This window comes from Herpailurus yagouaroundi, unplaced genomic scaffold, assembly GCF_014898765.1.
Source record: "Herpailurus yagouaroundi ecotype Mexico unplaced genomic scaffold, PumYag 180, whole genome shotgun sequence".
NCBI classification, from domain to species: domain Eukaryota; kingdom Metazoa; phylum Chordata; class Mammalia; order Carnivora; family Felidae; genus Herpailurus; species Herpailurus yagouaroundi.
This window is the reverse complement of record NW_024412411.1, coordinates 7,871,059-7,898,994: the sequence shown is the minus strand read 5'-3', so window position 1 is coordinate 7,898,994 and position 27,936 is coordinate 7,871,059. Positions and strand designations below refer to the sequence as shown.

General features: G+C 45.7%; 1 protein-coding gene across 6 annotated transcripts in view; it reads left to right on the top strand.

The window, feature by feature from the left end:
- Window positions 1-27,936, top strand: part of TENM4 (teneurin transmembrane protein 4) — a 2,953,639-nt gene that overhangs the window by 2,909,255 nt on the left and 16,448 nt on the right. For all 6 annotated transcript variants that reach the window (XM_040489711.1, XM_040489706.1, XM_040489709.1 and 3 more), the window contains 4 exons: window positions 4,631-5,508; window positions 19,069-19,241; window positions 24,090-24,325; window positions 27,373-27,669. In XM_040489711.1, the coding sequence (XP_040345645.1) occupies window positions 4,631-5,508; window positions 19,069-19,241; window positions 24,090-24,325; window positions 27,373-27,669 (1,584 nt within the window). The remainder of the gene's footprint in view (window positions 1-4,630; window positions 5,509-19,068; window positions 19,242-24,089; window positions 24,326-27,372; window positions 27,670-27,936) is intronic.

Sequence of the window (27,936 nt, the reverse complement as noted above, 5' to 3'; positions counted from 1 at the left end):
TCTCTGCCACTCGTCTTTCCAATTTGGCAGGCTTCCCCTTGCTGGCTCGAGAATTTCCCTCTCCAGTCTGTGAGCAAGCTTGAATTACCCGTCAGGAAGCTGCTACGGCCTGAGGATGTGCACGCGAGTATTTTCAATTCTCAAAACGGGCCCCGTACCAGCCAGCACAGGGCACTGAAAATTTTCAATCCACACGTTGGAAAGTTGTTTTACTTTAGTGAGAGGTGCTACCAAGCAGCCAAATCAAAAGCTCAGAGGATAACCGGCGTGTAGTGGAACGGGGCAAAAACCCACACTTAGCTTCAGAAATCCTGGGCTGAAATCCCTTTGCCCCTGGTCCTCGCTACCCTCATCTGAATCTAAGCATGGAATTTTTTTTTTTTTTACCAAACTCTCCAGCCACGGCTTATATTTTTATATACACATATGGGCGGGGGTGCTGGCTTTCATTCTGAGAGCTTCCTCTGTACAAACACTCAGAGCTGTTTTACTGCCCCGTGGGGAGCAGGGAGTAAGCCAGAGAGCTAAGAACACAGCTCAGAGGCAAGAGTGCAAAGCAGGGAACCAAGGAACTTGGCCAGCTCCCCTGGGTGGAAATAAGCCCAGGCCCAAGGAGAAACTAGAGGGAGGAATGGAGAAGAGAAGAAACAGAAGATGTTGCCGCCAATCAAAAGAGGGGATTAGTTCCTAGCTCAGCAGGCTACAGGGTGTGACCATATGTAGGGTCCAAAATGACTTCTGAAGAACTTCTTATGTGCCAGGCACTGTTAGAAAGGAGAATACAGAGATGAGTAGGACTTCCTTTTTCTTACCTAGCTGTCACAATATTCCCTAGAGGTGATATTATCTACCCCATTTTACAGATAAGAGAACTGAGGCTCAGGGCGGTGGAGGGGGAGGCGGGGGGCTGGGAATTGCAGTTATAAATGCAGAGCCCTGTGCTTGTTTCCATCAGGGATGTGGAAATGAATTTTTTAATGAAACCCTGTACATAAATTGCCTAGCACAGTGCCTGGCAGCTAGTAATAGGCTGTAAATATTCATTCCCTTTATAATTTACAAAGCAATTCCTTGTATATTGTCTTGATACTCACAATTACTCTATATAATATTTATTACCTCCATTTACATATGAGGAAAGAAGTTCAAAGTGTTTAAGTAACGCACACCTATAGTAATTGTAGAACTGAGATAAGAGGTGAGGTGTGCTGGCCCCAAATCCCTCGCTCTCTCCGTGCCGTTGACCAGTCATGTAGTCATTCATTCATCTGGCAATCCTGTTTTTGAGAACAAATAAGTCTGCAATAAGGCAGTCATCTCAGAGTGCTTTGATAAAGGCACAGAGTGTTCTGGGGGACAGAGGAGAGGGGGCTCTATCCCTTCTCAGGACCACAGAATGTGGGAGCTGGAGGGACCACAGCAATTCTAAAGTCTTGTTCTCCATTTTAGCAATGGGACATTAAGCCTGAGCACCTCTGTCACTAACAGGAGGGAAATCAGAGAAGCTTGTGTATTTGGTCTGCTCCAGAACTAACACACAGGCTCTGTGACAGAGCCAGGACTGACTCTCAGAGCCCTGTTCCTTCTTTTCCAGGTGCTCTGTGCACAGGGCAGGAAGGAGAGAGCAGAAAAGCGCTTGCTCTTCCTTCCTTCCCCTCTTTCCTCTCCCCCTTCCCCCTCCTTACCCACCCATCAGGGAGCCATCTTTTCATCATAATGACTGGCAGAAAGGTCTGAGCAAGCAGGTCCCCAAGGTGCCAGAGGACCAGAAGGCATAAAATATTTAGCAGCCAGTGTTGACAAGAAATGGGTTTTAGGAAATTGAAAACTCCCCTGTCACGTTACAGTAAACTGTTCTGATGCAGCCAAGGGCTGCCGTGACGCTATGCTCCAGAGAGTACTGGGAAGTGTGAAGGCAGCGGCTCTGGCCAGTGGCTCTGGCCTGCCTCAGGCTCCCTGGCTCTGTGCGGGCAGAGGGGCCCAGGGAGTGAGGAAGTGAGGAAGTGGGGTGTGGAAGTGAGGAAGCAGGGCCCGAGGGTGGTCCTGAGCAGAAGGGTCAGACGGAGGTGGCCACATCTCATAGGTATATAATTTACTGGGGTTTCTTTCTGCGTTAGTAAACTACCACATGGACATTGTAGAAAATGTAAAAAGTTAAAAATTACAAAGAAGAAAGTTAAAATTACCCCTAATCCAAGTACCGTTAACATTTTGGTTTTTCTTCTCCCCTCTATCTATAATCTAATTTATTGTTACATTTTCCCCCAATTGGGATCACACTGTGCTTACAATTCTGTAGCCTATTCTTTTCAATTAATTCATAGCAAACATTTTCCAATGTCATTAAATATGCATCTATAACATCACTTTTAAGAGCTACGTAGAGTATTCTAACTCATGGGCGAACTAAATACCATCGTTGATTTAGTGAATTCCCTCTTGTTGGGCACTTGAGTCGGTTGCAATTTTTCACCATCATTAAACATTGCCGTGGTGTGCACCATTGTTCACAAGGTGCAAGAGCAAATTCCTGGGAGAGAAATTTCTTACCTAAAGTAACATGCGCATTTAAGTAAGCCCCACGTTGGACGGAGCGTCGAGGGTTTATAGGGGGCTCAGGAACCAAAGGTGGTGAGTTCCTAGGAGTGCGGTAGACAACTGGGATGGAGGAGACGCTTCCAGCCCATGTGCAGTGTGTCTGGATGACCTCTTGGGGACACAGCTGGCCAGTGGCTTCCCGTAGTGCCGGCACCTACCTCCCGGTGTGCTGTATCCCACAATCCAACCTCCTCCTCCTCCACCAGCACAGCATTCTTCACCTCAGACCCTGCCAACTGCATCCCATGCATGCCTACCTGCAAGCTCACCATCGTCCCTGCCAGCTTCCCAGCCCGGCTCAGAGGAGGCTCAGGCTGGGCCCCAGGACCTCTGAACCCCTCATTCCCATCGCCACCTTCATTAATGTCTTCTGGGAGGACCTGTTCTCTGGGGTGCTAGAAACCATTTTCTTTTTTTTTTTTTTAACTTTATTTGTTTCTTTGCTTTTTTAAGATTTAAATCCACATTAGTTAATATAGAATAATAATGTTTCAGGAATAGAATTTAGTGATTTATCACTTAACATGTAACACCCAGTGCTCATCCCAACAAGTGCCCTCCTTAATGCCCATCACCCATTTAGCCCATCCCCCCCAACACCCTACCAGCAACCCTCAGTTTGTTTTCTATAAGAGCACATAAAAGTCTCTTACAGTTTGTCTCCCTCTCTGTTTTTACCTTTTTTTTTGTTTCCCTTCCCCTATGTTCATCTGTTTTGTTTCTTAAATCCACATGCGAGTGAAGTCATACGCTATTTGTCTTTCTTTGACTCACTTATTTCACTTAGCATAACACCCTCTAGTTCCATCCACGTTGTTGCAAATGGCAAGATTTCATTCTTTTTTGGTCGCCAAGTAATAGTCCATTGAATATATATACCACATCCTCTTTATCCATTTGTCAGTCAATGCACATCTGGGCTCTTTCTATACTTTGGCTATTGTCGATAGTGCTCCTATAAACACTGGAGTGCATGTGCCCCTTCGAATCGGCATTTTTGTATCCTTTGGGTAAATACCTGTTAGTGCAATTGCTGGGTAGGGTAGTTCTGTTTTTAATTTTTTGAGGAGCCTCTATACTGTTTTCCAGAGTGTCTGCACCAGTTTGCATTCCCACCAACAGTGCTAAAGAGATCCTTTTTCTCCACATCCTCACCAACATCTGTTGTTGCCCGAATTGTTAATTTGAGCCATTCTGACAGGTGTGAGGTGGTATCTCATGGTGGTTTTGATTTGTATAGAAACCATTTTCTAGAGCTGGGATTCACAAACTTCAGTGTGCACATGAGTTATCCGGGGATTTTATTTAAATGCAGATTCTGATTCAGTAGGTTTGGTGAGACCTGCCATTCTGTATTTCTGACCAGCTCCCAGGCGATGTCAGTTCTGGATATTGAGGAAAGGCTTGTTCTTCCTGATAAACTGAATTTGGATATTCGTGTTAATCCATGAATTCAGTAGGTTGAAATATCGTCTTTCGTACAGGTATCGTATCAGCAGTTCACGTAGAGCCTGAGACATCTGAACAATTCCTGCTTCAGCCTCCAGACTCTATCTGCCTTCTTCTCCCACCTCCATAACATTAGCTGTCATTATTTGAGCACTTACGATAGGTTAAGCACTCTGTGGTATCGTCAGTCCTGTTTTACGGATAATGAATATTGAGGCTCAGAGAGGCAAAGTAATTTGCCAAAGGTCATAATGGTGGGGCTAGGATCTGAACCTAGACCTGTCTGGCTCCCAAGTCTATCTCTTGTTTACTTTTTATGTTTCTTTTTTTTTTTTTTCCTTTTTATTCCCTTCTTCATATTTTGGGAGTCTAATGGAGACCATCAGGTGTCTTGGGGGCAGCTTTTGCATGGTTTCACTCAGATCAGGGGGGTTGACCTCCATTGTTGATGACAAGCCACTGTGAGATCAGGCAGGACTGCGTGTGAAGGCACTTGGGACATTATTACAAGCTATATGGGCTGTGGGACGATAAGCGGTGAACACCTTGCCGGGCGTCTGAGTATCGGTGTCTCCATTGTCAGGTTCGCCTGGAGTGGCCCACAGACTTAGCTATCAACCCGATGGACAACTCTCTCTACGTCCTTGACAACAATGTGGTCCTGCAAATCTCTGAAAACCACCAGGTGCGCATTGTCGCTGGGAGACCCATGCACTGCCAGGTCCCCGGCATCGACCACTTCCTGCTGAGCAAGGTGGCCATCCACGCAACCCTGGAGTCTGCCACGGCCTTGGCCGTCTCACACAATGGGGTCCTGTACATTGCTGAGACCGATGAGAAGAAGACCAACCGCATCAGGCAGGTCACCACTAGCGGAGAGATCTCGCTGGTTGCTGGAGCCCCCAGTGGCTGTGATTGTAAAAATGATGCCAACTGTGACTGTTTCTCTGGAGATGATGGCTACGCCAAGGATGCAAAGCTGAATACCCCATCTTCCTTGGCTGTGTGTGCCGACGGGGAACTTTATGTGGCTGACCTGGGGAATATCCGAATTCGGTTTATCAGGAAGAACAAGCCTTTCCTCAACACCCAGAACATGTATGAGCTGTCCTCACCAATCGACCAGGAGCTCTACCTGTTTGATACCAGTGGAAAGCATCTGTACACGCAGAGTCTGCCCACAGGAGATTACCTGTACAACTTCACCTACACTGGGGATGGCGATGTCACACTCATCACAGACAACAACGGCAACATGGTGAACGTCCGCCGGGACTCCACCGGGATGCCCCTCTGGCTGGTGGTCCCAGATGGCCAGGTGTACTGGGTGACCATGGGCACCAACAGTGCACTCAAGAGCGTGACCACGCAAGGACATGAGCTGGCCATGATGACATACCATGGCAACTCTGGCCTTCTGGCAACCAAAAGCAATGAAAATGGATGGACAACATTTTACGAGTAAGTATCACAACAAGGCCGCTTGATGATCTTGTTTCATGAGATGTATTGTACGATCAGAGGTGAGTCGATGGAATGAAAGTGTTTGGATATATTTTGTTTTCGCTCAGAATTTGGGATGCAAACCATTATTGCCTACAATATGTTCTGCGTGTTCATATTCCAGACGATTGCTCCTAGACAGCAACACGATGTAGTGGAAAAGGCACGAACTTTGACATTAGAAGAGTTGGGCTTGCATCCCTCTAGGCCTCAGTTGCCACATCTGTACAATGGAAATACCTGCCCAGCATAGCACAGGGAAGTAATGTAGATAAAAACCACAGAGCGCTAGCGTCTTCATATGATTCCTGTCCAGAAATAATGGCAATGGGAGAAAGAACGGTTCCATGTAGATGAATTTTCCACGTAATCAAAGCTCACATCGTCAAGTTTCAAAAAAATATTTGTTTTCATTTTAACCATTTGGGGTGGAACTTAACAAATGCTTTCCATGCCTCCCTCCTCAAACCCGTTATACGAACATAATGAAACCTTTCTCTTTATGAGTCGAGATCCTTAATAAGGAACAGCCACAATTGCATATTATGTAGAAAGTGAGGCCAGAACCCTTTGCCCCTGCCCAAAGTGACTGTAAACTGTTCTTTTGATCTGCTCCTGTGTCTCTTGGTATAATTTTACTGCTTCCCCCCTCAGAGTGGCGCTATTGCATCACTATATGTTACGGTCATGCCATCCACCCCCAGGGGCTCACTTCCCTTCCCCTCCTCCAGGGTAGCACTTCTTAAGTGGTGTAGCCAGAAAACCAGAAGTTCGGCTTATTCCAATCCTAATCAAATCAAATACATATGTATCTGAGGTCTTCCTCTTTGAGCTATTTTAATGAATGGATTTTGTACCTTCTCGTTTTGCTACAAGGCTGAGATCTTGGGGGCGGAGGGGGGCAGGGGTTGGTGGCCGGAAGCTTTAAAAAATCTAAGTAGCACCAGATATGGGCTAGGAACCACATTATTGCATTTAATCCTCACAACAGCTCTGGAAAATGAACAATAGTATCCGTTTTATAGAAATAGAAACTAAAGCTCAGAGAGGCTCTCTGTTAGACAGTGAGAATGTGGCAGAACTGGGGTCTGTCTGATGCCAGAGCTCCTGTGCTTTAAGCCCTACCCTGCTGTCCCCTGCTGAGTTTGTTAATCCCAAATGAACTTAAATCCTTGAACTGTAAATTTTTCTCAAGCTTGTTCAAGCATCAGTTTCTCACAGTCCTGGAATCCAGAGGAAAAGGATTTGTAATAGATTTTTCAGCACAATTTGCACCCAAAAAAATGTCACAGCAATTTGTACAAAGTTCACTGGCTAAATTCCTGTCTCCAAACCCGGGCCTTGTTAATTACAAAGAAAGACAAAGATCCAGGAAAACAGCAATTATCTTGATTAACTCATTGAAAGGGAAATACACTAAATAATTCAATTTCCCTCCATTGCCCAATGGAAATCTCTTCTACATTATTTAGCCAACACAGGGGTTTCTTTGTCAGAGCAAAGGGGAGCACTCAGTTCCCAAGGTCACTCTTTCAGATCCCAAACTGAATGTTTACACATCACTGCAACCATTAATCTCCACCAACCCTGAAATCTAAAACCTTTTCCTACACCTCCACCAGAAAGGATCCCATTCCCTGCTCCCTGTCTCCCTTGATGGAATATATAGCCACAGTTGTTTTATGAAGAAGAAAAAGGTAGGATAATCACTTTTTGTAAAGTGGCATTTGAAATTCCCAAGAATCCCCTGTGAATTGAAGATAAAAGCCCTAAAATTAAGAGAGAAACTTATCTTGACATCCCCACTGTGTGCCAGGATCTTTTCAACTTCATATTCCCAGCAACCTCAGACCAGAGAAATTAATCATCCGCCATTTTGTTACCAATGAACAAACTGAGGGATTAGGAACACAGAGAGATTAGGGAGCAGTCTAAAATTACACAGGGAGTACATTGCAGAGCCAGAACACAAATCCATGTCCTTTCATCCACCCCGACTAGGTTCACCTAAGTTCTTTGTGACTTATCTGTATGGTAGGGATAAAAACAGTACTATTTCATGGGATAGTCTGAGGTTCAAAATTTCAATGAGATAAAATATGGAAAACTCAGTGTCTTACTCACCGTAAGGAATCAACTGAGAACTGCTGCTGTCACCACCACCACCACCATCATCATCATCATTGATGACGTCACTTCAAGCAATACAAGTGGATGTACCAGTAATTGCAGAAATATTATTCAGGCATGAAAGGTATTACCGGGGAACAGCTGCAAGTAAACTAGTCAAGGGAGCAAACAAAACTTGTGATGAAAGTAGGTGGGAATTAAAGTTCATAGCAGGGGAGCAGAATCAAGGGTGGAGTCTGAGAGATCAGGGCAGAACTAGGAAGGGGTCAGGTCCATAAGAATATCCAAAATGGGCTGAAAAAAGGCATGCAGAGTGGGTCATGAAAAAATGGTTCAGCTCAGACTGTGAGCAAAGCAAAGGTCCCAGATATCTGTTTTCACTGAATATTAGCCCTGTGACTCAGGGGCTGGCTGACTGGTTTCCAGACCTAGGTTTCAACCAGACAGAAATCATGCCTCCCTTACCCCATTTCAGGGTCATTATGGGGATCAAAAAAACTAAACAAACACTAAAGGTAAAAAATGCTTGTAAACCGTGAAGCTCTCAAGAAGTAAAGATGCAGTATTATCATTATTGTGGTGTTTCTTAACACACATTTTGACAGATTTTGCCAATGCACCATTGCTCTAGTGAATTTTCTGCTTTTAGCTCCGTGAGGCAGTTTAGTGGATTCCAACCCAAATGCTCTAATATTTTTTTTAAAAATCAGCCCAGGCTTGCCTATAGCACAGGCTATTACTGAAACAAGTTTTAAGTTGGCTTTATTGATCCTTTCAACAGATTAAATAATGCATCTATCATAAACACAACACACTTCAGAGCAAGTCGACTTAGGAGTTCACAGTTCTGGGGAATGAAGGTTACTTTCCTCTCGTCAGCCTACAGGTCTGCTGGCAGAAAACCTCAAAGAACTCTGTAATGCAATCCTCATCTCCAATGTGTGGTATCATTAATTTCAGACTTGGGCTCCTGGCCAGATGGCATTCAGTGGCTAAGAGAATGGCCTCATGAGCACGAGGCAGGTTCCAAAATTTGCTTGCTGGGTGGGTATGAGCAGCCAGCTTTCCTAAGTTTAACAGGGGTAAGTGGCTCTGGTATCCCATGGTGCCCTGTGACAGCTTCTGTCATAGTTATGCTCACACTAAATACTAATTTGTCTCTGTATCAGGCTTAGGGCTTGCCACCTAGTAGGTGCTCAGTAAATATTTTATGAATGAAATGTAAATACAGGAAAGGGAAATAAAGAAGGGAGGAAAAATAGGCTGTAGCGATAAGAGTATCAAATCCCAGCTCCAGCATTATCTGTGTGCCCAGCAGGACATAGAATTCAAGTGGTTCAAGTAATGACACTTGGCTTAAGGGTTTCACTGGAGGATGTAAGAGCTAGAAAGTACATCATTCCCAAACTTAACAGTAGGAATAAGCCAGGCAAATGGCAAATTCATGAGTTTTTCTTAAACTTCTCTAAGGTCACAGGGCAACCACCTAACCAAATCCAGGGAGAGAGACTCCTGAAGAGACAGCCAAGACGTGAGCACTAGCTTACCTGGGGTTAACACAACTGGTCACAAGAGATCAGCTAGGGTGGTTTGGCAGATTTATGAAGGCTGAGTGTAAACTGACAAGAGAGCTTGAAGCCCTTAGAGGCTGCAGACAATGGGTGAGAGAGTCCACATCCTCTCCATGATTTCTCTCCACAGCCTGACCAGGTAACTCTAAGAAAAGAGTAGAGAAAGGTGTAAGGGTCTACTGTGGTAAACTTGGGAGGTCCTGCCTTCTGTTCCCATCCCAACCCACTTTATTTCCCATATGGAACAAAAGCCTTCATCTGTGGAGAGAAAGGCAGCCACCACTGTCCTCCCTAGGCACTGGTGGAGACCCACTGCCGCTGAATAAGGGAAGAAAAAAAATTTTAACTTCTGTTAGGAGGGGAGGGGGATAGGCAATGGGTCCAGAATTACAGCCTGACGGGGGGCAGTAGCACTCACTGAAGAGGCTACGTTTTTGAGACTCGGGACACATGGTTACATAAGACCGAGGCTTACTCAGAACGAGAGAGAACTCTCATGCTCACCACCCACCCCCATAGTTTAGCTAAAAAGCTAAACACAACAATGGAAAGCAGAATAGTACCATGAATGAGGTAAGAGAGGGATAAGGGCTGGAAAGAGACCCTTCCTGAGGCACAGCACAGAAAGGGGTTTTAACGCTTAAGATGGAGTTGACACTGAGAAAAAAAAGTCGTCTGACAAACTAGTTTAGCTCCCTAAACACAAGGCATCACTAGAGGAACTTAAAGCCTACTAAGGTCAACCAGAGAAACATCAAACTTCAAAGCCAGCCCAAATCCTAACTGAATTAACTCAAACCCCTTCACTAAAGTCCTAGCAGAAGGAAGCTCCTACTCATTTCCAGGCATAAAACCTGTTACCTCATTTTCTAGTGTAGTACACAAGATGTCACACTTTCAACTGAACATACAAAAAGGCTAGAAAACACAACACACTCCCAAGAGACAAAGGAATCATCAGAACCACACTTAGATATGACACAGATATTGAAGCTGTCTTTCAGGGAATTTAAAATAACCATAACGTTAAAAGATCTCATGGGTTGGGGCGCCTGGGTGGCGCAGTCGGTTGAGCGTCCGACTTCAGCCAGGTCACAATCTCGCGGTCCGTGAGTTCGAGCCCCGCGTCAGGCTCTGGGCTGATGGCTCGGAGCCTGGAGCCTGTTTCCGATTCTGTGTCTCCCTCTCTCTCTGCCCCTCCCCCGTTCATGCTCTGTCTCTCTCTGTCCCAAAAATAAATAAACGTTGAAAAAAAAAATTAAAAAAAAAAAAAAAGATCTCATGGAAAAGGTGAACACTATGAAAGATCAGATGGCTATTTTCAGCAGAGAAGTGGAAACCGTAAGAAAAAAATCAAATGAACATCTAGAAATGAAAACAAGTTCCAGAGATGAAGAATGCCTTTAATGGGCTTATCAGTAGATGGAGACAGCTGAAGGAAGAAGATGGGTCAATAGAAACTACCCAAACTGAAATATAAAGAGAAAAAAAATAGTGGAAAAAAAAAGATACAGAACCCAGACATCAAAAAGCTAGGCAATATCAACTTGTCTAATACACATATAGGGATCTTCCTCGACTTACAGTGGGATCACATCCTGACAGACTTTACCATAAGTTGAAAATATTCTAAGTCAATGAATTTTATACACCTAACCTACCAAACATTATAGCTTAGCCTAGCCTACCTTAGATGTGCTCAGAACATTTCCAATAGTCTCCAGTTGGGCAAAAGCATCTAATACAAAGCCTATTTTATAGTGAAGTGTTGAGTATCTCATGTAATTTATCACATACTGTACTGAAAGTGAAAAACAGAAATGGCTGTATGGGTGCAGAATGGTTGTCAATTATGGGATGTTTACCCTCGTGATTCAGGTGACTGACTGGGAGCTGTGTCTCCCTGCTGCCCAGCATCACGAGAGGGTGTCACATCACTAGACTGGGAGAAGATCAAAATTCATAATTCGAGGTACAGTTTCTCCGGAGTTCATATCACTTTTGAACCATCATAAAGTCAAAAAATCAGGTCACCTAAGTGTCTCAGTCAGTTAAGAGTCCGACTTCAGCTCAAGTCATGATCTCACAGCTTGTGAGTTCAAGCCCTCAGTTGCGCTCTGTCCTGACAGCTCAGAGCTGGAGCCTGCTTCAGATTCTGAGTCTCCCACTCTCTCTGCCCTTCCCCAGCTCGCACTCTGTTTCTCTCCTTCAAAAAAAAAATTTTTTGTTAATAAAAAAATTTTTTTAATTAAGTCAAAAATTCATAACAAAATATCGTAAGTCAGGGACCACCCATAATTAGAATTCTAGGAGAAGAGCAAAAGAGCAAGGCAGAAGAAATATTTGGAGAAGTAATGTAATTATGGACACCAAACCACAGACCCAAAAAGTTCAGAAAACACCAAGCAAAGTTCACACACACACACACACACACACACACACACACACACCTTAGTCATCTATTCAAAATACAAAAGAAAAAGAGAAAATCTTTAAAGCAGATGGAGGGGGAGGCATTTTATATAGAGGAACAAAGATAAGAATTACAGCAGACTTCTCATCAGAAACCATGCAAGCAAGAAGACAGAAATGCTGAAAGGGGGACAAAAACAACCAGACTTCTATACCCAGGAAAAATATCTTTCACATAAAGAAATGTTATGGAGGTATAGATGTATAGGCAGGGATAAGAGAACCAAGAAAGAATGGTGAGGCACTCAGGCATTAAAAACAGTGAACAACCTTGACCAACCCTGAGGCTTAAGGGCAAGGCAGGGCAGAAATAGGATGTTGTTACTGAAGCCCAGTGGAAGCCATATAACCGTGAATAAGTAGCTATCTCATAAAAATTATAATTATGGACAGATGAAGCCGCTATTAGAAATATGGCACTGGGGCGCCTGGGTGGCGCAGTCGGTTAAGCGTCCGACTTCAGCCAGGTCACGATCTCGCGGTCCGTGAGTTCGAGCCCCGCGTCAGGCTCTGGGCTGATGGCTCAGAGCGTGGAGCCTGTTTCCGATTCTGTGTCTCCCTCTCTCTCTGCCCCTCCCCCACTCATGCTCTGTCTCTCTCTGTCCCAAAAATAAATAAACGTTGAAAAAAAAAATTTAAAAAGAAATATGGCACTGAAGTAGATCAGGAATAAGGAAGGCCCCTCTTAACACCAAGTCTCTTGCCAATGCCTACCATTGACTGAATCCAACCAGAAACAAGCCAGAAAGCAGGGGAGTACGGTGGGGGGGAGGAGGGGCAGTGATGTAGTCAGCTCCTCTGGGTACAGAGAAAAGCACAGAATGGATCTGAGGGGAGAGAGGATAACCAGCACAGACACTGACTGGCTCTGTGACCTCATACACCCAAGTGGCAGAGCCAGGATTCAATCACAGATCTCCCTGAATCCTTTCCACCAGATGCACTGCTTCAGGTACAACATCAGAGAGAGATCAGACCTACCATCGGTAGGGTGTACCAGATGTTAGAAATCCTCAAGGCTAAAATGCATTGGTGGGACTTAATTCTGTAGGAAATTAGCAGCAAGTATAAGTTTTAATTGCAGAATCCAAAAAGTACCCTGGCTCTGGTACAGTTTTGGAGAAGAGAATGATGTAGCAGTGCCATCTTTTATAGTAACCTGAGGCCAAGGGAACTATCCATGTGCATGGGCTGTGAATTCTAATTATTCACAGAGGATATGGTATCCAATTCCTCTCGTTGACAGTGGTGACATTTGAAACAGTCATAGATGAAATTCATAAAAATCAAATCTCTATTTTCCAACTAAAAAATCCCAGTCAGCAGAAGTTAGTATCAGAGAAGCAGTTTGGCATTTTCCTCACCAGCTGCAACATAGTAAGTGGCTTGAGATGTGAAATATTGAGTGTGAAGAAGAAAGCCTTGCAGTGTGTGTGAAGATACCCTTTAGCGGTCCTCTTCTGAGAGCCAAGTTCACGGCAACTGTATGAATCTTTTATGTGTTTTCTTTCCCCATTCTCCAACGATGCTTTGGGAAAATGGAGTGAAGAAAAGTCAGTGGAAAAAAATAATGAAAAGCCAACCATCTGGCCATCTCCATCATACCCCCTGAATATGTGTGTGTGTGTGGGGGGGGTGCATCACGGCAAATTCAGTTGCAGTGATATCAAAGCAAACACCTTGAACAGAAAACTATCAGTCTTCTTGACCCACTTGAGATTTCCAAACACAATGTTTTCTATAACATAGTGATGAACACAAAGGTTTTTCCCTGAAACAGCATCACTTATGGGAAGCTTGATGAAAGAACACAGACTTTAAGGTCAGACAGACAGACTTGACTTTGAATCTATATTCCTCAAGTAGCTGTGTGATCTTAGACAAGTTATTTATTCTTTCTGAGCCTCAGCTTCACCAATTGTGAAATGACAACAATAATGCCTACCTCATAGATGGTTATGGGCATAGTGCTTGGTACCTAAAAGGTAATCAATCTATGGGTATTTGTGAACTTTCCCTTCCTCATATGGAAGGGGTGAGGTGAAAGGAAGGAAATTCTTAGTTTTTCTTAATCCATATCTTGAAAAGCCAGTAATAATATCTACTCTTTATTATTCATTCATTCATTCATTCATTCATCTAAGAAATAAGTATTGAGTGCCTTTTATATTCTGCATAGTCTCCTAGGCATGAGAATACAGACAAGGTCCCTGTCCTCATAGAGCTTATATTATAGGCGGAAGAGACAGATAAACACATAAATAAGATAATATGTAATGAAAACAATAAAATCAGAAAATGTGGCCAAGATGGGAGGACCTATCTATTTAAAGGAAGGCCTGACTGAAGTGATAACATTTGAACTGAAATGTGAGTAATGAAAGGAACTAGCCATACAAAGATTGGAGGGAAGAGCATTCTCTGCAAAAGGAACACTAAGTGTGAGCACTCTGAGCCTGGATTGAACGTGGCATGTTTGGAGAATGGAAGCAGATGCAGTGGAACACAGGAAGTATGGAAGAGTAGAGTTCAAAGTGAAATTGGAAAGAGAAGCAGGAAAGAGTAGGTCCTTCAGCCAACATTCTTTTTCGTTATTGAACATCGACTACATGCCAGGCACTCTTCTAAATTCTGGGATACATTTGCGACCAAAGTCCCTTCTCCCATCAGGGAGTCGACATGGTGGGGAAGGCAGTCTCCTGTGGTCCTGCAGGCCCTGATGAAAAATTTGCATTTCATTTTAAGCATGTTACCTTATTTGAACTTCACAGTATCCTCCTGAGACAGGTGTTACTGTCTTCATTTTATAGAGGAGAAAACAGAAGCTCCCAGAGGTTGTGTTATATAACCTGCCTGAAATCGTGTCATTTGTAGGGGGTTGATGGTTCACAGGAAAAGAGAACTGAGTGCCCATCCTCTAGGGTTATCATTCATTGCTGGCAAGTGTAGAGCCTGTATTCAAAGCCTAGAACGTCTGACTCCAAGGGCTTTCCCATATTAACACGTTCCTTCCTCTTGGTTAGAAAGAAAGAAATTTGCCAGTTCTTTAGAGCCAAAACAGACAGAACTAAGCCACTGTCCCAAAGTCACCCAATCGCAGGGCCAGGGTTTGAAGCAGCCACTTGGAATCCAGAGAGGGGGGAAAACTGTCCCAACTTGTCCAGTGGTGCTATCTTTCTGTCAGCAGCTCTGTAGCAGGAAGAGAAAGGGCTCCACAGAGGGGGCGTGGCACCTAGGTGTTCAGGGTTCCCCAGATGGGCAACTCCAGTTTTTCCCTGCTGAGCCAGAAACAGCAGTGTTCTGATGGGCTAATCACAGATATTGATCAGGCAGCAGGGAGATCCAGTGGCATTTCCCAGGCTCTGGAAGGCACTGAAATGAATAAGAGACAAGAAAATTCTATAAATTGGCTGTTCTATTTGATGTTCATTTAATTAAGACATTCGGTCCCTCTAATGGAAAATGTAAGGAGTGGAAATTACTGGTTTTCGGCCATCTCGTATAAAATGAAAACCAGATCTTGATGGCATGAGGCTTTTCATTGTATCTTCTTCAAGCTCAATTTAATTATGTATTACAGGCTACCTTCAATAATAATTACAACTGTCTGCCTTCATGCAAAGGCTCTTTCTGTCTTGGAGACCGGAGCTCTGGGGAGATGCCTATGGAGATTGCCGAAGTATCATTTAGTGAGAGTAGCTGTTTCCGTCTTTGTGTGCGTTCATCAGATGCTTGCCAGGTACCCACTGTGCATCAGGCCTCTCTCAAGTCCTACAGGAGATAGTGTGTATGTAAATGAATCATGTCTCCCCTTCCCCACAGAGCAACAAAGGGGCCTCACGTATCCAATTGTGCAGTCATTCATTTGTTCAACTAACGTTCCCAGCCTGTCTGACACCACAGTCCTGTCCTGACTTAAGCACCCCAGGCTGAAGCAGGTGACAGCTTGTACGTGAGCTGTTACAGAGCAGGGGACCCATTCTGCGATGCAGCTCTGCCAGTGTATTACTGGGAGAAGGGACAAGAGAGAAACCAGGGAAAGCTTTACGTGGTGTCATTGGAGCAAGGCCATATTAAAGCAGTATTGAAGTGACATGTGACCCCTAATCCATGATCTCCCTATCGTTATTTTTAAAACTCTAAAACTCCTTTTTTTAAAACATTTATTCATTTTTGAGAGAGTGTGAGCAGGAGAGGGGCAGAGAGAGAGGGAGACACAGAATCTGAAGCAGGCTCCAGGCTCCAAGCTGTCAGCACAGAGCCCAACGCAGGGCTCGAACTCACAAACCCCAAGATCATGACCTGAGCCGAAGCCGGACACTTAACTGACTGAGCCACCCAGGCGCCCCTAAAACTCCTTGCTAAGTATCTTGCGTGATGTAATAAAATCTTTTGTATCCAGTTAGATCAGGAAATTAGATAGTCTGAGTAAGTCGTCTCAATAAAGAGTATGTACATGGATAACAGGTGTTCAGAGAACCAGACTAGAATAGCATATCCATCCCATAAACCTGTTGAACTGAAATGGGTCTTCCTGCCGATTTAAGGTAACTCAGGATCTGACAAGACTCAGAATACTCATAGCCCACAGACATAAGTACAGTGACCAGGGCTGAGCCAGTTTCTGGGGTGGGAGCAGGGTGGGTCTTGATTTTGAGCTCAGAAATTTAGGGTACCCTAGTAATATTTACTGTAAAGGTCTGGAGATAGGTGTTGGCAGATGTCCTATATGTGAGACTTCCATAAATGCCAGTAATTTAAATTTTTTAATGTTTATTTTTGAGAGAGAAAGAGAGAGAGGGAGAGAGAGAGAGACAGAGCACAAGTCGGGGAGGGGCAGAGAAAGAGGGAGACAGAATCTGAAGCAGGCTCCAGGCTCCAAGCTGTCAGCACAGAGGCTGACATGGGGCTTGAACTCACAAACCATGAGATCATGACCTAAGCTGAAGTCAGATGTTTAAGTGACTGAGCCACCCAGGTGCCCCAAATGCCAGTAATTTAAAAGGGCCTCTTCCCCCAAGATGGCCACGCTCATGACTTCTCTGTACATGGCAGTATTTGGGTTGTCACAGCACTTTGCTGATTATGAAAATAATCCATGGTCATTATTTTAAGATCTTTGGGATATAAAATACCACCGGTAATTCTACCTCCCAGAGATAACCACTCTAAAAATCGTACATTTTTGTACAATCCCTTCCTATTCAAATTTCCAGCAGCCACAAAGAGTTGAAAAGAAAACCGCCTCTCCTAGAGTTAAAGGGAGCAGAGCTCTGAGAGCATCTCCAGGAGAGAGAGGCTTTAGGACAAACTTCCAGATCTTCACCCCAAGACTCACCCTCCTTCCTAGCAGCAGTGTCTCAGAATCACCTCCTCACCCAGCTCTGAGGGGCACCTTACACCTGTGACCCTCCAATCCAGGCTTTAAGCCACATGGTCACCCTCCCCTAAGCCAGACTGACATTTTCTTACAAGACTCTGACTCCGTACTAAGGAAGAAAAATGAGAAATCGTGACAAGAAACAGTTTTCCAAAGCGCCAAAGGTACCTATAGGAGAGCCCAAGGATTGATACAGCCCACACCCTTGCCCAGCTGAGACCAAGCCCAAGGTATGTGGTACAGATCTGTGTTGTTGCCATCCTGGAAAGCGCTTGCATCCCCCTTCCTCAGGCCTCAGCAACCGAGAGATTCAATTTCCCCCAGAGTTAGTCTTGGATCAAGGACCTGGGTGATTCATGTAACCAGCACCTTTGTCTGTGGCAGACTGTCCCGGCCAGGGACTGTTGGCATTCAGCGTAAAGAGTCCCACGGTTAGTACCAGGCACAGGGACAGAAAGAGTTGGTAGAAGGCACAATCCATGCAGCACCTATATCTGACCTTGGGCAAAAAATTGCTCAGCAAACACCTATCTGGTCTCACCTCCCAAGTCTCACCTGAAGCGGTCGAAGCAGCAGCACCCGAGGCATCAGGAAACCAGGTGCAGCTGGAGGATCATGGGAAGAGCCAGGACTGAGCTGAACTCTGGAGCCTTTCATTTGGCCAGCCATCAAATCCCTCGGGGCCCAGAGGCCAGCTTCACGGCAATAGTGAGAGCAAAGCAGGGGGAAGAGTCCACCAGGGAGACACAAAACTGAACTTGCATGTGAGCTTCAGTACGACTAGAAGTCAGAAACACTAACATCTGGACGAAGAAGTTTTTTCCCATTCGCACACAGGTGCAAAAAGGCTATCATACCTACCTTTTTGCACTTCAGCCTCCCGCAATTAAAAACTGTAACTGAGTGTTAAAAGCCTACTCCCTACCATCTCCCAGCCACTTTGCCGCAGGTAGGGCACACCAACAGAGGTTTGCAAACGGACGCTACAGAAATGCTCACTCAAGGCAGAGAAGCAAGTGGGACCCTGGAAGCAGATAAATCTGACTTTGAGTTTTGACTCCACCACACTTACTATCTGTGTGACCTTGAGCAGGTGACTCCACTTTTCTGAACCTCCTCCAAAAAGGAGATCATTTATACCGTTTAGACTAGTAGCAAGGATTAAGGGAAAGGATGTATGAAAAGCACTATGCCTGATATGTTGTGGGTGTTCAGTAATGGTAGGCATTTCTTTTATTATTATCAGAGATGGAAAAGGGAATTAAGATTCAATTGTGATGCTTCAAAAAGATGCCAGCAGAGCAAAGCTGTGAGTCCTGACAACTGCAGATATATACGTAACTGCTTGGTGCCTGACGTGAAATCTAGACGGGAAGAGGTTGCAAGAGCTCGTCTGTTTAGCCTCCTTATATGGGAGCAGAGTCCTGGTTTGAATTCAGAGCCCCCTCTCTCCAGGGTCCGTAGCTTTGTAGGAAGCCCCATCTCTTGTGGTGTTCAGGAAAAGCCTGTATAACCATTTCTCTGGGTTTTGAGAGGGTTATTCAAACATCAAGTTTGACCCTGTCACCTCTGGGAGTGCCCTGGCTTTAAGACTTTGGGTCAGCAGCCTCAGATGGCCGCCATCTTGTCACACCACATGGGTGGGTGTAAGTTTGTAGCCACAGGCCCCTGCCGCAGGTTCCTCGCAGTAATCCTGGGAGGGAGGCAGGGCAGGGGCTGTCATCTCTGCTTTATAGAATTAGCAGAGGAAGACTCAGAGAGGTAAGTCCTCTGCCTGCGGTCAGATGTCAACCAGTGGAGGCCCTTCCTGGAAACTGTGTGCAAGGAGGTGTAGGAGACACGGCAGTGTATCTAACCAGAGAGAAAAGCAGAACGTGCAAAACTGTGGCACCAGGTGGAACGCGCCAAGTTCCGGCCATGGCACCATTATATTTCCGTTACTCAGAGCCACCCCTTGGTTTTCAGGTATGACAGCTTTGGCCGCCTGACAAATGTGACCTTCCCCACTGGCCAGGTGAGCAGTTTCCGAAGCGATACGGACAGCTCAGTGCATGTCCAGGTAGAGACCTCCAGCAAGGATGATGTCACCATAACCACCAACCTGTCTGCTTCCGGTGCCTTCTATACACTGCTGCAAGGTGAGCCGGGTGGGAGGCGTGGGGACTTTGAGGCAGGGGGGTGAAGAGACCCCTTTGGAAGAGGATGATACCAGAAACAAGCTGCTACTAGAGCCGGGCAGCTTTAGTAGCAGAGCATTGCAACTGGTTTCTCTCTGTGTTGCATTCGAATGTGCCAAACACACCAGCCCGAGTCCTGTATATTCTCTCCCAGAAGCCTCAGAGTGACAGTCCCTTGTCTCATCCCATCATCATGAGAACAAAGGGTCGACAGTCCACTAGCTGCTAATCCAGATGCCCTCACTATTCCGCCATTCTAATGGCTCCCAGGTTAAAGGCTTGCTCTCACACTGGTGTGGGTGAGGACAAAGGACAATAATGATTATGCCTAACCATGAAAGGGACCTAGGCATGGAGAAGTCCTCCCTGAAGCTCAGGTGAGAACAGTCCGTGCCTTCTCTAGGCTTCCACAGAGAAAAGGCCCTTCTCGTCTGCGTTCATCAAGTAATCCCTGGTAGGAGTTGATCTTTGAGCTTTAGGGAAATCACAGTGATGAAATCTGGCTGCAGACTGTCTGCCTTGGTTGTCCTCACGGGAGGTGGTGACCCAGGATGGAGCTCACAACTTCATTGGATCTAGTAAGCATGAAAAAAAGAAGAAGCTATCACTAGGGAGAGCCTTGATTTTTTTCGCCACTCTCCTGATGGCTTTTTGTGCTCCCAAAAGCTTTGACACAAGTAGTAAAAAGAGGCTTGGGCTGGGAGTCACAGGCCCAGATTCTAGTCCTGACTCTGCCACCACATCATGGGGGCCCTTGATTTTCTCCTTGAGGAAACGAAAGCAAGTTGAAGCCGTGTTGAATGGTGTGAGGCAGTGCAAGGAGCAGAAAAAAGCTCTGGAGTAGGCAGACTGGGGGATCTCTGTGCCTACGGTTTCAGTTCCTACCTGTGTGAATTGGGTGGAGTCACTCTTCTCTGAGCCTCAGTCTCTGGGGCTGGGAAATGGGGACGAATTACCGTAGCTGCCTCATAAGTGTTGCCCAGACAATCCCTTTACAGTGTACACAGAGTGCTCAACATGGGCCAGGCCCATAATACAACTCAGTAAGTTCTTGCTGGGTTCATTAACTAATTATTTAATAACTGGCACTTGGATTTACCATAAGAAAATAACTGTATATTTCCACAATCGCTTCTACTCCCAAATGTAATACAGTGCCTTTAAAGAAGCTCAAAGAACAGTAGTGGTTCTCGGTCAGAAGAAAGAGAAGCAGTATCTTGCAGTTCCTTCCCCACCAGCACCTATAGCAGTGGGTTGGGACACACTCACGGTGTTTATGCTCAGACTGAGTTATTGCCAGGAGAAGGTGCCGATTCCGAGCTAGCCAGGGCTCTGCCTGGCCAAGGACAGCAGGGCCACAGATTGTTCAGACATCTTGTCCCTCCCTGTGTGGTTAAGAACTGTCTTATCCCCTGCACACCTCTAAGCTGGCTTGCTGCATTTTTCTCAAAAGTTAATGCAGTCTTTCTTACCTTTAGGCAACTTTTTTTTTTTTTTTCCATTCAAAAGTGCCACATTTCCTCACTTTTAAAATGTACCATCAATTCAATAGCAACTTTTCAGCTTGGGGAGGAGGGGAGACACACGGCTCAAAATCCATGCAAGGACTTAAGACACATTCCGATTTCACAAACACTGAAGTGGGAAAAGGAAAAAACTCATCGGGGAATCCAGGAGATGTGGTACCTGTTTTTCCTCTTTGGTGCCTCTGCCAAGCTCCTCTCCTTCCCTCATACCAGGCTTGCATGCTCCGTTTTGCAACCACCTCAGTAGAGGCTTGGTAAAAAGTGTTTTCAGCTGCATCTTATGTCTGAACTATGGGAAGAAATAAGGAGGAACCGCTAATGAGGAGCAGGCTTGGGAAGTCACAGCTCACATTAAATGGGGCTCGTTTGAGATGGGCCTCTACAGACACCATTCCATCCAAAGTCACCACTAATGGACATATGTGCATTCAGCAAGAAGCAGCTTTAAGAGATAAATGACACGGGCCTTTTCACTGTTCAAAAGAAGGAAAATACAGATGGCCAGTGAATAATGCATAGCCAAGTTTAAGGCAGATCTTAGAATTCTGCATGTGTGAGGAAGAAAAGGGGAAGGATGGAAGGGGGAGGGAGGGAGAGAGGGCGGGGCTGATCTGATGCCATTCTAACAGGGAAGACTTAGCCACAGTTTCCTACAAAGCTACATCCGTTTTTTGTTTGTTTTTGTTTTTGCTTTTGTGTGTGTGTGTGGTTGTTTGTGGGGGTTTTTTTGTTGTTGTTTTTTTTGTTGTTTTTTTTTTCTGCTTGACATACGTAGCCTGGAATAGATCTAGTTCAATCCAGCAAATGTTTACTGAGCACATACTCTAACGACAGTGATAGCTAACATCTTGGAACACCTATCAAGTATAAAGTAGTTGGTTAGTGTTTTACATTCATGTACCTACTCCCTCCTCACAACAACCCTATGAGGTATTATTAACATCTCCATTTTCCAAATGAAGACAGTTTAAGTCACTGTACCTTGTCCAAAGACACACGCCTGGTAGGGTATTTGGACCCAGACAAATAGAACCCATTCTCTTAAGCACTGATCTAAAGGCAATGGGGAGCTATTGAAGACCCATGATCAGTACTGGAAAAGTTCTCTATGACAGATGTGTGAAATGGGGCAGTAGAGGCTGAGGAGAGATGACAAGAGATCTGCATGGCAGTGACTAGTACAATGCTCACACAGAAAACTAATAATAGCTCACTTTTACATAACACTCGCTATATGCCAAGCACCATTCTCAGCTCTTCATATTCGTTATCCCTCCTAATGCTATGAGGTAAGAGTACCGTTCATCCCCAAGGTACAGATGAAGAACCAGAGGCATGGGAGATTAAGGAATTTGCCCAGGGTCTTGCAGCAAGAGAATGGTGGAGCTGGGACTCGAACCCTGGTAGCATGGCTCTGAAGGCCATGCGTGCTCTTAGTCTCTGTGCAGCAGAACAGAGTGTAGACCCTGTACCCCTCAGTTGCCAGACCAGTAGTGAGGCCCATCAAGAGGCTAAGGGAGGGGGATGCATTTGTTGTGACCAAGGAACTGGGGAAGCTTCTGGGGAGAGGTGACAGTTCAGCATAGCCTTGAAGGGAGGACTTGGGCTAGAGTTTATTGAAGAGGGGCAGGTGTAGACAGAAGCAGCAGCTGAGGAAGGGCAAGAGGGGAAGGCTGCAGCACTAACTCAGGTGTTTCCAGTGTTAGAAAAGAATTGTGTGCATTTCACAGCTGAAATTCGCTCTTCTCCAGAAGTTTCTTTGACCTAAAGATCCTAATTAAAATATTTAAATCAGGTCTAAGATTTCAAAATCAGACATATTTTTTAAATCATTGGTTCATCTATGCACAAATGTATGTATATGAAAATGACTTAAATATATATATGTGTATATATATATGTGTGTACATATATATATACATATATATTTGGAATTTCATCAGCAACTTAAGTACTGGAGTTATTTTCACTTTGATGTAAAGAATAGTTACTCTGGTGTGTACCAAGAACCTTAAAAATGTTCAACCCTTTGTTCTAGTAATCCTAACAACCCAAAACGAAGACATTGATTTATCCAAAAAATATAGCTTTAATAGAGGTATAATTCACATACTCTAAAATTTACCCTTTTAAAGTGTACAGTTCAGGGGGTTTAGTATATTTACAAAGTTATGCAATTATTAATGCTGTCTAGTTCTGGAAAATGTTTACCACTCCCCCAAAAGAAAGCTTGTACCCATAAGTGCTCACTCCCCATTCCCCATTAGTGCCTTTCCCTCACTATATTAATGTCTTATTCTGGACATTTCATATAAATGGAGTTATTGATACATTATGTGGTCTTTTGTGTCTGACTTCTTTCACTTAGCATAATGTTTACAATATGTTTATTTGCAGTGTCACTTTGTAATTATGAAAAGCTAGAAATAATCAGAATATCTACTTGAGGATTGGTTAGATAAATTATGGCATTTCCATATAGTGGAATACTGTACAGTCATTAGGAGAAACACTTAGGAGGGGGGCCAGGGTGGCTCAGTCAGTTGAGCGTCCAACTTTGGCTCAGGTCATGATCTCGTGGTTGGTGAGTTCAAGCCCTGTGTTGGCCTCTGTGCTGACAGCTCGGAGCCTGGAGCCTGCTTCAGATTCTGTGTCTCCCTCTCTCTCTGCCCCTCCCCCACTCTCTCTCTCTCTCTCTCTCTCTCGCTCTCTCTCGCTCTCTCGAAAATAAACAAGCATTAAAAAATTTTTTAAAGAGAGAAACACTTAGGAAAAATATTCAATGATGTAATACAATGATCAGTGGCACACTATAAGCAATTACTTTATAAATGTATTCAGAAATATTCTTTTTTTAATGTTTATTTCTGAGAGAGAGACAGAGCACGAGCGGGAAAAGGGCAGAGAGAGAGGGAGACCCAGAATCCAAAGCAGGTTCCAAGCTCTGAGCTGTCAACACAGAGCTAGATGCGGGGCTCGAACTCATGACCTGAGCCTTAAGTCAGATGCTTAACTGACTGAGCCACCCAGGCGCCCCCAGAAATATTCTGAAGTCTAGGAGTATACAAAATATTTACAGTGGCTTTTTTTTTTTTTTTGGTATTGCGATCATGGACGATCTCCCTGTATCGTCCTAAGTTTTCTTCAATGATAATGTTTCATTTCCGTAGTCAGAAAAATAAACCCATTTGGAAGCCACACCCCTCCCTCTGCTGTGCACACCCCTCCCTTCATCCTCAACCCTTCTGAGCAGAAACGGTCCCTCTCCTCTCCCGTCCCTCAGACCAGGTCCGCAACAGCTACTACATCGGGGCAGATGGCTCCCTGCGGCTGCTGCTGGCCAACGGCATGGAGGTGGCACTGCAGACAGAGCCCCATCTGCTGGCCGGCACGGTCAACCCCACTGTGGGCAAGCGGAACGTCACGCTGCCCATCGACAACGGCCTCAACCTGGTGGAGTGGCGGCAGCGCAAGGAGCAGGCACGGGGCCAGGTCACCGTGTTCGGGCGCCGGCTGCGGGTGAGCAAGGCCTGCTTCAGGCGGGGCTCCGCCCCTGGGGGTGGCTGGGGCCCTAGCGGGAGAGAATGAGGACCGATCCGGAGAACTGAGTTCTGTTCTTGAAACTGGCCCTGGGGGAGAAAGTGTTCCTGGGCCCCCTGCCAAAGGAGGAAGGTAAAGTAGGCAAACCTCACTTAATAAGAAATCTCGAATCTCTCTTCCGTTGTGGCAAGATCACCGGCTTTGGTGTTAGGCCTGAGTTGGATTTCCAGCTTCTGTGATACCCGGACTGAATTTCAGCCCGTCCGTGATGCCATTTCATTCATCCGGAGCCTCAGTCTCATTCTCCAAAAAAAATGGGAAGGATGAATCAATTTTACAAGTTGCGACAAGAATTGGAAATAATATACAGAATGCCTCATACCGAGCCTTGCACACAGGAAGTGGTCAATAACCTACTCCTGTTGTTCCTGCTATTCTTACTACTATGTTCTTATTAATATCTAGCAGAATCCAGTTTAGCTATTTGGAACCTAAGCCACATCCTCCACTCCTTCCAGGCAGTTGTCCCCTTACTAAGTGAGCAAAACGACCCCCAACCCCAGCTGTCCCTGCTGCCAGTGGGTTGGCATCTGTGGTCTGGCATTTCAGAGTGCTCTTCAGAATGTGGATGCCCTGAGCCAGCCCTTTCACTGCCTCACCCCCCATGTTTCTGCAGAGTGTTATTACCGCCCCCGCCCCCCAGGCCTGAGTGCCCCACTTCTTTTCCCCCTAGCTTCAGAAAGGAAGGTGACAGGGAGCGCGAAAGTGAAGAAACCAGCCCAGTTCTGAGCACAGCTCCTTGCAGACCCCAGCTGCTCTGTAGGCACTGGCTGGGCTGAAGGGAACCACAGAACTGAGCGAGATTGTTGCTGACTCCTAAAAACCACAGAAGCATCCTCATGCCACATGGCTGTCTCGACACAGCCAATATCACACAACTAGAATCCACAAAACCAGCCTTCCTGTGTCTCCTCAACAGCCTAGAACTCTAGCAAAAACCGAAGTGGGAAAGAGCCTTCCACTGGTTCCCTGAGGAAGGCCGTAAGTGTCTTTGTTCTCTGTGGCCCGCCACCATCTGCAGCCTCCCCGAGCCCCCTGTCTGAATTCTCCAGAAGCCCCCTCATGCACATCTAAGGCAGTGTGCTAAATGGAAAATTTGACCTTGGTTTGATTCCTGCCTGGGCCTGGCATGTAGCCCTGAGCAACTCCTCTGAGTCTCAGACTCCTCTGCGGAAACAAGATAATATATTCCAAGTACCTAGCCCAATGCTGGTAGAACCCAGGTGCTCAATAAATGGCAGCGATTAGTGCTATTAGGATTTCCTCTCTGCGGTATGAACTGGACCAAAAGTTTCCCAGGCTTTAATTGGTCCCTCTCCCAGCCTGAGATTAATGGTGCTCCAGTCCGGTGGCCGCATCTCCGCGTCCTCCCAAAATAAATGGCCACCCACAGTGACGGCATGTGGAATTAGAATGTTATCCGGGTGCGCCTCCCCATAATGGAGCTCATTTTTTATACAACTGGGAACTTTTTTAATAAAGAAAGATGTAAAATAATCTCATTGCTGCCACTGCCAAGCACAGGAAGCATTAGGCGGTTCCCCAGTGAGCTGCTTAATTCAATTTTATTAATTTTGCCACAGAGGTGTAGCTCGCCTTCCCTAGGGGCCCTCCAGGGGTGGCCGGGGGGCAGCTGGCTGGGTGGCAGCTCCTTGGGAGGAGTCACAGGGGACCCTGCAAAAGGTGCCTTAAAATGGCCCCCATCATTGGTGGTGCAGACCCTGAATCTTCCTTTGCCCTCCCGGCAAAGAACACAGCTCCAGTCTCCGGTGCCTCCGATTTTTCACGGGAATTGTCTGCCACACTGTTTTTGCTCTGCAATTGTATTTGATTACCCCTGGGAAGGCAACCTTATTATAAGCAGGCCATTCACAGCTAAAGTTGTCCCAGCATCATCATTATAAATCCTTATTTTCAAGGTTTGAGAATTTGTTTGGAGGAAAGGGGGAGACACACACGTCTCTACGTTCTCTGAGAATGCGATCCTTTGCTGCCATTTAATGGAAATAATTACATTCATTAATTCAGTACCTTCTATATGCCCAGAACTCTGTTTGGTAATCTACTCAGGCTTCTTCAGTCCTCACAATAGCCCTGTTGTTTCACAGAGGAAGAAATTGAGACTCGGACAGGGAATGGCACTTGCCCAAAGTCACACAGATAAATTGGCCACAGAATCGAGGCTGGAATCCTGACCTTAATTCCTAGACCTGAGCCTTTTTTACCACCCAGGGTCCTAGAGGGCCTTTCATTACCTCAGTCCACATGTGCGGTTTTGTATCATATGACCTACATCATCTACTTTCCTCTTGTGTTTCCCTTACTACATGTCAAACTTAACCAGTGACCAATGGAAGAGTCGGAAAATGTGCCCAAATGTCCTATAAGGCCATGTGCCAATTAGAGGGGACACAGCATTTTAGCTTTGGAGTACCTGGCAATGTTTCAGGGGCAACCGATGCCTAAAGGGTGGATCCAAATACAGAAGTAGGCCTCAAAGTATATTTCTTTATTAAACTATGAAAAACCCTGACTTACCTCTACCCTTGTGGGAGCCCTGTATTCCTGACTCTGGAAGGAAATTGAATTGTGTGCTGACCCAGCAGCCCAGCTGACCTAGCAAGGGGATCTGGACCCACTTGGCCTCTCCCTTTTTAGGAGAGAGTCAAGAAGGAGCTGCCTTTTTGTCCCCATTAGAAGTATGACATTAGGATATCACATGGATCGTCTTCAGGACCAGCTAGTATTTGCTCAATACCTGCACTGCCTTTATTCTCACAACAGCCCTATTTAATTGGCCTTCCCATTTTACAGATGATGAAGCTTCATAGAACTGACAGGTGATAGAGCCAGGACCCAAACCCCATCTGTTGGCACCCATGACCTGTGCTGCCTCCTCTAATCAGGACCTTCTCACATCAAAGTCTTCAATGTCCAGATTAACTCTGTCTTTCCTCCTGCTCCAGGTTCACAACCGGAACCTCCTGTCCCTGGACTTTGACCGTGTGACCCGCACAGAGAAGATCTATGATGACCACCGCAAGTTCACCCTCCGGATCCTGTACGACCAGGCAGGGCGGCCCAGCCTCTGGTCACCCAGCAGCAGGCTGAATGGTGTCAATGTGACATACTCCCCAGGGGGCCATATCGCTGGCGTCCAGAGAGGCATCATGTCTGAGAGGATGGAATACGACCAGGCGGGTCGCATCACATCCAGGATCTTTGCTGATGGGAAGACGTGGACCTACACATACTTAGAGAAGGCAGGTGTCCATCCCCCCCCCCCCCCAACCACCACCACTGGCCTTGCCATTTAGAAGACCATTGTGTCATGGCTCAACCCATGGCCAGGCCCAGCTTGCTGCCCTCAGCGGGATAGATTGGACCCATGTGGTCTCCAAAAGAAAACAGAAAAATCTGCAATAGAGGGCTGGGGAGCCCGAGAGGCATCTGGGTGGATCGTGGTGATGGTGTGGCAGGTGGGGGTCCTGGGGCAGGAGAACGTTAAAGGCCCACATGAGAGACTGGAA